This window comes from Anneissia japonica, unplaced genomic scaffold, assembly GCF_011630105.1.
Source record: "Anneissia japonica isolate Jap-2015-1 unplaced genomic scaffold, ASM1163010v1 scaffold1511_len2985839_cov193, whole genome shotgun sequence".
Classification (NCBI taxonomy): domain Eukaryota; kingdom Metazoa; phylum Echinodermata; class Crinoidea; order Comatulida; family Comatulidae; genus Anneissia; species Anneissia japonica.
In genome coordinates, this window is record NW_022685291.1 from 34,368 (window position 1) to 45,110 (window position 10,743).

General features: G+C 33.2%; 1 protein-coding gene across 1 annotated transcript; it reads right to left on the reverse strand.

Moving 5' to 3' along the window:
- Positions 1–550: 550 nt before the first annotated feature.
- On the reverse strand, positions 551–2,462 carry LOC117110946 (choline transporter-like protein 4). The gene is made up of 2 exons (XM_033253798.1): positions 1,239–2,462; positions 551–622 (listed from the first exon to the last, which is right to left on the reverse strand). The coding sequence occupies exons 1-2, from the start codon at positions 2,046–2,048 to the stop codon at positions 551–553; spliced, it is 882 nt and encodes a 293-aa protein (XP_033109689.1). The 5' UTR covers positions 2,049–2,462.
- Between the last annotated feature and the right edge of the window lie 8,281 nt (positions 2,463–10,743).

Consider the following 10,743-nt stretch of genomic DNA (forward strand, 5'->3'; position numbering starts at 1 on the left):
TTATTATTATTATTATTATTATTATTATTATTATTATTATATCCGCCAATGGGAGATATATATCAAGAGATTAAAAATGCACCTTTTTTTTTGGAAAATGATGAATGACTGTAAACAACATCCTTATCAGAAGAAATTATTTTGAGGAAATAAACAACCCTCATTCACAACAGTAAAATATGGTGTTATAAGGCCATTAGCAGCCTATTTATCCACTTATTTATAGTAATTGAAGGTAATTCAAACAAGATGTTAATTATCTGAGGATTGTCACTTCAAGTGGCTGTCCTACACTAAACACCTTCAAATGAAGCATACTTGAAAATCAAATATAAAAGATTCAGCAATAAAATATTGGAATTGAAATATAATACCAGTTAAAACAATTTACAAATTTAGCAGACCACAATTTTTTTTTAGTGGACACCCTGCGGACCATTTTGAATTGGCGGACCCCAATTATGTTTCGCGGACCCCTAAGGGTTTTATGAACCGCATACTATTTTCTAAGCACCAAAAGCATTTGTACAACAGAAATAATGATCGAAGTTCATGTAGGTGTTATTGTTAATGCCCAATAGTACAGCAAGCTGTAAATTCCCCCACTAGGGTTCCGCAGAACCTAGGTTGGGATAGTTAACAGATTATCTAACATAAATAATTCTAAGCAATGATGTCCAGTTAGTGACAACATCCCCTTTTTTTCTTTTTGTTTTTCACTCCAAGTATATGAATCAGTTGTTTTGACATGTAGTAAGGCTTCTCTGGTGTTCCGTCGTGTCGCTCTAAGTCTTCAAGGAAGCACAGAAACAATGTATCGATTGCCATATCGTACACGTCAAAGAAGCTGTCTGCAACGATGTACGTGGCAAGTGTCATGAACAAGATTGGCGCCCAAAAATAATTCAACGTTGGTACACCTCTGCTATCAACAACAATCGGAAACGTCGACGAGGAGTTGCGAAAAAAAGCTGACGCACCAAATGCTGTTCCGAGGGTTATCACAATTTTTCCAATGAAGAGCATAATGCTTGAAATTCTATTCAGGACCGTGACTCGAGCTATATTTCGCATGAGGAAAAGGAATGCATTTTTTTGCAGATGTAAAGAAATTCTTGCCATACACAGCAATTTCGATGTATGCGTTGTGATTTATAGACCTATACTGCATGACATCTAAATATAAATTTAAAACACAAAGTGACAAATTTTGTGAAGCAATTGTCTGCATTGCTTACTTTGTGTTCAACATATTGTATGGTAAAACGAATCAGTTTGATGATGGTTATGATCAGGGAGCCGACGGCGATTGATCCAATATGATAACGAATGCTTTTCCAAAATGATCGAAGCAGAGGTAGGTGTTTGATGTCATCTGGTTTAGTAAATGCCCAAAAGAAACTTACAAATGCTCCCGCTAGAGTAATTTCCCCAAGAGCACTTATGAAGTTCAAAATCCAAAATAGGGCCACTAGGTTGTATGCTTCCAACCAGTAGATGTAGTTTGGGACGATGTTATAACCTATCAGAACACATTCAGCTGTTCCATTGAGTGAAACAGTGGGCTTACAACTTGCACCGTCTGTATACTCGTCGGTTGAATCCGAGTTAACTATCTGGTATGGTGGTTCCACAATGGATGCTATGAAGATTACGCTAAATGCCCAAAATGTTAGAAAGGCTAGCTGCATGATGAAAGGGATGATAGGCCAGAAGAGAGAAAAAATATTGATGAAACTGATTAGTAATAACACAACTAGGGTGAGAATTGCTAAGATTGTACGCATTACAATAGCTGATATATACCAGGTTCTCTCCATTTTGACGTAGCTCGCAAGTTCTTTATAATCCAATGAAGATCTATCTGAAGTACAATCAGGTTCACGATTTTTTATGCAGTTCCGTTCATTCCAACAGAAGTAGGTTCCGTACCCTAAAAGTGCATACACCAATACCATGCTACTCCACACCATAATGGCTGCAATCCAGCGCAATAAAACTATGTAAAGCAGGGAAGCGAACATTGATATCGTTATACCAGCCACCATATACGGACATGTTTCTATGAATTCCTCGACTGTAGTATTAAAACATTCATAGCTTTGAAGAAAGTTTAGCAGGTCATATGCGACAGCGCGATCTTCTTCGGTTATTTTTCGGTTATTCGGTGTGGTGTTGTTTTCTGATAACGTGTCAGAAACCAAGAATTTGGGATAACAGCGACTGGTAAACACATCACTTTTTGTGTAAAAGTTTGCACATTTATTGTCATCCAAAGGGTCCTTTATGGTGGCATCAAAATTATTTACTTCATCTTTGTATTTAATCCATAGATACAAATGAAATCATTCCAATCGATGGAATTAACATCGACGTTTGGATCATCTAATATTTTTGAGTATCGAGCTTCGATGGCATAGTTTTCTTTTGGGCATTCATTAACGCATACTTGCAGCGATGTGGTGCAGTCAGGTTTAGGTGGTTTTACTTTATTCAAACACACTAGGTAGTAAAAAAAGAATAGGTAGGGTTTGTCTACTACAGCTTCGAACATCCCACACACTTGACCTAAGTAGTCTGATGGATAAATATACATTTCTTTATTACCTCTCTGGAATCCGATGGCGCTGACCACTCCGAGGCCAACAATGAACAAAACGAACACAAAACAGCAAATAATATCTGTACACCTCCTGTTAGAAATTGGTCCATCGAAAGTTGGGTCATATTTTTTGGGTTCACCGTAATAATTTTCTTTAGGTTCGTCGTCAGATGCATCGATGTTCTGTCGTTCTCCCATTTTGTCTGTTTATAGTGAATAAAAAAAAAACCAGACAGTGTAGCTTTCGCGGTACATATTGCACGACCTTTGATGTTTGGTGTTGTATTTTTGTTCAATAAAATCGTTTTTTATATGTAAGCTATTAGTGTTTGTGTTGGCTGTGTTGGTCGTGTTTCACAGGAGACCCCAGGTAAAGAAGTCCATTCGCAGGAGATTTTGTCGATAACAAATGGCCGAATGTCAAACAACGGGCGTCGCGTTGCAGCCAATGTGCAACTACTATATAATAGCAAAAACCGGATATTCAATGGTCAAACAAACAGTTAAATTGCTCTTGCTTTTATTTCTATACACAATTTAAATTAATAAAATGAAGTTACAGAACTTTAGAAGTGGTTTGGCTCAGAAGGAACGGTTTGGTTTCTGAACCTTGAGATCGGAGTTTCAATTCCTTGCTGTGCATTTCGCTTGTGTCCTTAGGCAAGGCACTTTATCATTGCTTCTGTACACGCAGGAGTATAAATTTGTACCTGGTTGGATTCCATGCTACTACGCGAATATTTCAGCATATGAAACCAATGACCAGAGAAAAACTTAAAAGAGAAGCGCATATACAAGCGACAAGTAGGTAACAAGTAGTAACAATTATAAACTGCTTTTTCTCGCTATCGACTTATGTGCGTAACTTAATAGGCCGAGAGCTGCAACATAAGATTTCACCCCATTTTGCCTAGAAGGTTTGTCCCCTAAGGTTAGTTAGGCTATCAAAAAAAAAAGTATGTAAGATGAATCCCATGGTTGGGCGTGACCCAATACCTCCTCGAAAAACCCCCAAAACCGGTCAATTTCACCCCATCTAGCACATGAACCAACATTTGTCAGAACAAAGTACTGTGAGTGAACATCATGAAAAACAAATCTTACCCAATATCAGGTTCGAAAGGTGATGTATGACCCAATACAAATTATCCCACCACCTAGCCACGTTCCTATCTTAATGCATTGGCTAAACTTTCTAGTATGACAGTGTAGAGAAAGTTCACCACATGTAGCTCATGGATCAACTTTTTCAGCAAAGAAGTAGCATACTGTCGGTGATCACAAATAAACCTAAACCCTACCTGATACCATTTTGTGAAGATGATGTAAACCCCCTACAAACCCCTCCCATCCATATTCTTTAATGCATTTGAAGAAACTTCTTTAAATTAAAAAATATTATTACAGTACAGGACACAACATCTGATATGCTTACATTTTAGTGGTGTTACCAAACCTCAAGTTATAAGAAGTTATACTTTTCAGCCTCAATGCTCTAATTATCATTGCGCCCCACCATAATCACCCAGTCATGACCCATATCGTATTAAAACCTAGAAGCCAGAAAAAAAAACATTTTTATGATAAAAAATAAAATTATGATTTAAAAAAATACATGATTGCAAATAGAAATACAGACGTCTTAATTTTCTTCTTAAACTTTGACGAAAAACTTGGTTAATGAGATAAAAAGCGGTTAATGAGATATATATTTTTTACAATATTTAAAAACTTGGGGAGAATATGAAATGTATATATATATACTTTTAACGTTCATAATTTAATAATAATAACAAAACAATAATAATAATAATCACAGTAATAATAATAAGCATAATATAGTGATCATAATAAAAAAAAATACCAATAGTAATAATGGTGAAAAGCACAAATTATTGATTTCTAAATGTCATCAAGATATTTTTTTCGGAATGTGGAGATAAGATATGCTCATCATGAATGAATCGTGATTATATTGCCATTCTATCCTTTCTACATGTTTACAATGTTAACAATGTTTTCTTTAAATTCTTCCTTTAAATTAAATAGGAAAATACAAAATTTGCACTGAGAAATGTTGATAAAATTGCTATTGGTAAAAAAATATAAGTTAAACAAATCGAAGTACTGTATATAAAAATCCCTTATAAAGTTTTATACATACATCTAAGTATTACTTTAAGTATCAATTATGTCTCTACATCTTATTTCTCTTAATGTAAGAAAAATGATGTAGCAAAATAACGTAAATTATATAGGTGGGCAACCGATCAAAAAGCAGATGTAGTTTTTGTTCAAGAGAAGCACCTTATTTAAAAAAAATAATAAATCTATATGATTTTGTATAGAAAGGGGATTGTTTTCATTCTTTCGGTACCTCGTTCAGTCGAAGAGTCTTTTTAAAACCAAATTCGAATAAATTGATTGATCAACTTATTGATGAGAACGGTAAATACCGGTAGTGCTTAAAAGTATCGATACAAGATATTACTTATATTTTTGTTAATGTATATGCACCAATTGTACTAAAACAAGAAGCTCCTTTTTCAGAGATTTACAACGAATTATTAAACACCAAAAATGATAGAATATACTTTGGGTGGAGACATGAACTGATATTTTGCATAGGAACCTAGACCAGAAAGGTAGTGTAGATAAAATTGACACATCAGCTTATAGAGTGAAACGCTTTATTGATATGCTGGAACTTGTTAATATATGGCGCGAGCTTAATCCCCAAAAAATGCAATTTACTTGGCGCAGAAAAGCAAACCAAATATATAGGCGACTATACTTTTGGCTTATTTCCAATAGGCCTATATTGGTTGATAAACATGTTGTGTCATGTGACATACATACGTCCATCAATTCTTACGGATCACCAGGCTATTTCATTTAAATTAGACCTGAAAGGAGACAAAGGAGCCCTGGATTATGGAAATTTAATGCAAACCATCTTATTGACGAAATTTATTGTAGTAAAATAAAAGAGATTATTAGAAATACTACGAGTGAAATAGAACATACAATTTTAAACCCTGGAGATAGATGGGAATTGATTAAAATACGAATCAAAGAGTATAGTATTAAATACGGGAAAGAACAAAATAAAAAGTATAATAACGTAAAATACAAAATTATAAAAGAAACAGACCAGCTTAATACAAATTTGATAAATAAACATTGCGACGATGATGAAATAAAGTTGCAATTTAAAAAGATAAAAACATTTATCAATTAGAAGCCAAAGGAGCCCAAATCCAGAGTACAGTGGATAAAACAGGGTGAACGAAATAATAAGTTTTTCCTTGGACTTGAAAGACATAATGAAACAAAAAAGCAAATTAAAAAATTAAAAAGTCAGATGGGTCATATACTTTAGTATAAAATAGACATTACAATATAATACAAGACAACTGTTCAAGAGAAAAGAAAAAAAATTATTATTATTATTATTATTATTATTATTATTATTATCATTATTGTTATTATTAATAATAATAACAACAATAATACCAACAACAATAACAAAACAGTAGAAATAATAATAAGCATGCCATTGAGTTTACAATACAGCGGGGAGATTCAATTCAAGAGTATGAGTATATCTTTATACTTTTCTAGTCGGAGTTTTAGATCCTTGAAATAAGGTATTACATTTTGTAATTTACAACTATAGATATAATATTTAGTGAACAATATGAAAGAAATAACGATTGGTGGCAAATCAGGGTCTCCAAAGCAGATACTTTTTGTGTCAAAGCTAATTGTGTATTAGTTTCATTAAAGATAAAATCTTTAGTAGTTTCCCACAAAGGAAGACTAATTCTACACTCAACAAACATGTGTAAGAGATGATCTTTTTCCTTATTACAGAAAGAACATAGTTCAGACCAATCTTAAACAATTTTACATTGGTGAAAACGAGTCATATATACTTCTACAATAACTGAAACACTTAGTGAACAAGTAAATTGTTAATCTTTATTCGAACGATAATATCGATCAAAATGAATGCATTACATATTTAAATAACATAAATACAGCGTCCCTGGCTGAAGAGGAAAAAGAGTCCTTGGAAGGTGAACTTACTTTACCAGAATGTGAAATAGCTACCATGGCAATGAATGCATCTTAATAAATCTCCAGGTTAGTGATGGTATTACTGTCGAATTTTATAGACATTTCTGGAAAGAAATTGGTCCCATTGTCTGCGAATCATTAAATATCGGTTATACACAAAATAAATTATCAATAACACAAAAGAGGAGTGTTTTAAATTTGATCTTTAAAGAGGGAGAAAGAGAAAGTCTAGATAATTGGAGACCGATATCATTACTGAACACTGACTATAAATTGCCGCAAATGTCTTAACAAAACGTTTGCAAAATGTCATAAAATCCATAAAATACTGATCAAAAGGGATATATAAAATGTCGATTTGCCGGAGAAAATGTACGATTACTGCAGGATATCATAGATTATACAGAAAGAGAAAACTCCAATGGAGCCCTGGTATTTTTAGATTCTCAAAAAGCTTTCGATTCAATCAGTCGAGAATTTATTATGTTAAGTATAATTTTTTAAAGTTCAATTATTAAATATGTTAATCAGTGGCGGCGCCAGGGGGCAGGGGCTTAAGCCCCCATCGGTCTGATCAAGCCCCCCCCCCCATCGGTCAAAGCTCGTCGGGCAGTCGGACTGAAAAAAAAATAGGTCTAGTTTTCCCATCCCAGCCATTTCCGGCCATCTAGAAGTCACAATTTTTGTTTTAATCTCGTTTTGGGAGGAGGGGATACCCCCTCCCATAGCCTCCCTTGGCTCTGGCCTTCAGCCCTCAGATAACGCTGCGCTCTATAGTTACACCCATAAATACTTAGCCCCCCTCCCCAGTCGAACATCTTACCACCCCCCCATAAGCTCCCCCCCCCCATAAATTATATCCTAAAGCCGCCACTGGGGTTAATACCTTATATAAAAATACAAAATGTATAAGAACAAATATTATGTTTTAAAATGTCAAAAGGAATTAGACAAGGGTGTCCCCCATCAGCCCTACTATTCATAATTGTATCTGAAGTTATGGCAACTGATTTAAGAAGTGATAAATGCATAAGAGGTATCAAATTACCATTAAACGAAGTTAAAATCGCACAACTTGCCGACGAACAGTACTGTTCGTTAATAACGACATTAGCTTAAACAAGAGTTTAAAATTGATAGAATCATTCTGTAAAGTCTCTAGAATGAAACTAAACAAAAACAAAATAAAAGGCATGTGGCTTGGTAGATGGATAAATAGACAAGATAAGCCTCATGGTCTATGTTGGGTAACATTAAGTTTCTTGGAATCTACCTTGGCCATGACCAAGAATTATGTGAACAAAAAAATTGGACAGATAAAATGCTTAGCCTAGAAAGTCTTCTATAGATACGTGGAATAATAGAAACCTTTCTTTTCTGGGTAAAGTTTTGATAATAAAGACACTTGGTTTGTCATATATAACGCTTGCATTATTAAAACGCCTGAAGAAATAATTTAAAAAAAATAATTAATTAATTTTTAATTTTCTATGGAGTGGTAAAACAGAAAAAATAAAGAGAACAACACTATTCACAGATTATAGAAATGGTGGCCTAAAAATGACCGATTTCCAGTCTCAAATAAAGTCTCTACAAATAGGTTGGATTAAAAGACTGTTTAACAAAGATACGGGCAAATGGAAAGAAATACCTTTTTTTTTTTACTTGTCCAAAATTTGTCCTGTTGAGTGTTATCTAAATATGTCGAATTTAAATCATCCAAAAAATACAATTTTAAATAAATTGCCTTTTTTTTTATAAGGAAATGTTAGAGTCCTTAACTATCTTTAACAAGACAAAACATCTTCCTGAATCAATTAGTGACACTACAGAACAAAACCAATGGGGAAATGACCTAGTTGTTTTTAAAAACAAATCTTTGTACTTTAAACACTGGCTTGATTCTGGCTGAATCAAAGATATCTTAGATAAAATACTTTTTTGTCTGCAGATACGTTAGTAAGAAGCCTTAAGACAAAAACAAAACTGGTTAACCGAATTTGCCATGCTAAAGAATACGATCCCATATAACTGGAAAAGAAAGATAAGCAATCAAAATCCAGACACTGCTCCCGCTACAAATATAGATGATATCTTTATTATAATAAGCAAATTAAAAACTAAAGACATATAAAAATTATTAATTATTATTATTAAAAATAAACGCACATTCCCATAAATGATCTACCTAATTGTCTATCGCAATCTTCAATGGATATGTTTGCTGATGATACTATAATCTACAACTCAAGAATAGGATTGATGATATTGAAATGAGTCTTAATTTTGACTTAGATCAAATCTCCACCTGGCTTCTTGCTAATCGCTTAGCACACACAATACCAAGAAAACTGAAGTTATGTTGATCGGAACGCCACAAACACTCTCTTCACTTCGGCCTACCAATGTTTCTATTAACAATTTAACAATCAAACAAGTTACCCTACATAAGCATCTCGGATTTTTTTTAGATCATTATCTTACTTTTATTCCGCATGTTGATAAGTTGTGCAACAAATTAAGTTCATCTATTTCTATCCTTGCCCGCACTCGTAAATATGTCCACCAAGCTACTTCTCTTATGTTATACAATGCACTCGTCTTGCCTCATATTGACTATTGTTGTTCCATCTGGGGCTCAAGAGCCTAACTTGTTGCTGAAGTCCAGAAACTCCAAAACAGAGCCAAAAGAATTATTCCGAAAGTTCACCCTCACACCACCTCCCACCTTCTTATTGATAACATTCTTCCCATTTCTTTTGTTTCTCAAAGATATCATTTTCAACTTGGCTGTCTCGCCTACCGAGGTTCCACCAGTACCGTTCCTGATTACATCAGTCGCATGCTAACCAGGACTCAACCTGGAGGTCGACCAACTACAAGATTCATCTCCAATTGTAATTTCTTTGTTCTTCGTCCTAGTCTTTCTATTAATAAGCAATGTTTTAGTTATAAAGCGCCTTTGTATTTTAATCTTATTCCTAAGGATACTCGCTTATCTGAAAATTTATACTCTTGAAACTTAAACTTAAGCAATTTATTAATAGATAAATTTGTATATTTTTTGATTGAATTTAACTGGTATTAATGTATTGTTTTATTGTAGGCCTTTTTACTTTTTCTGTGTTTTGAATATTCAGTATTTTAAATGTTTGAATGTTTGTATGTTTTATCGAGGGCCCTTAATGATCAGTTAATTTTGGAACTGGATAGGTCACCCTCTTTAAAAATGGTAATAATTAAATAAAAACAAATCTACATCGCAAATAAATTGGGAAAGAATATTAAAAAAATAAGTTGCATGGGAATACATTTGGACAAAAAGGGTCACCAAAATAAAATAAAGGAAGCTCGCACACTTTAACTTTAGATTACTACATGGAATTCTACCGACAAATAAAAGTCTTTACAAGTGGAACGTCATAAACACTGATAAATGTTTTTATGTAATAACGTTAGGGATGAAAAACATTTACTTTATGAATGTCTAAATGCCCAAATTGTATAAGAATCAATTAATAGATTAATCACACCGGTAAATATAACATTTGATAATGTTATAACTGGGACAAATAAACAGTATATAAATAATCTCATTACTGTATGCACCTCCTCTTTGTATAAAGCACACATTCTGAAATCTCTGAAAAAATGGAACTTTGGTTCAATTAATACCTTGTTAATGAATGAATTACATTTGAAATATCTGATATAACATTATTTTAAAAAAATTACCATCATACAAAGAAGATAATTATGTGTGAATATACTTGCTTTCATAAAAATGAAAGAAATACATTCATAAGAATATTAAGGAAATAGTAAATCAAAGTGTGATAAGTGTATGCTAAAATGTGTTCAACTGCTAAAACAAAGATGATTGTGCAAGAAAACTGATTTTAGTATCTCAATTATGGTCACCTCTTTAATTTCAGTTATGTAATTATTTTAATTAATGAAAATTGGAATAAAATTTGGTATATAAAATATATGTAAATATGTATAGGCTTATATATGTATCTGTGGGTGTATATGTTTGTGTGTGTATTTATGTGTTT

Excerpts from the sequence above, each read along its gene's own strand:
- LOC117110946 (XM_033253798.1), bottom strand. The coding sequence starts at position 2,048 with ATGGTGGCTGGTATAACGATATCAATGTTCGCTTCCCTGCTTTACATA. Across the intron at positions 623-1,238 it reads TACAATATGTTGAACACAAA|GTTCTGCGGAACCCTAGTGG; the intron begins GTAAGCAATGCA and ends ATCCCAACCTAG.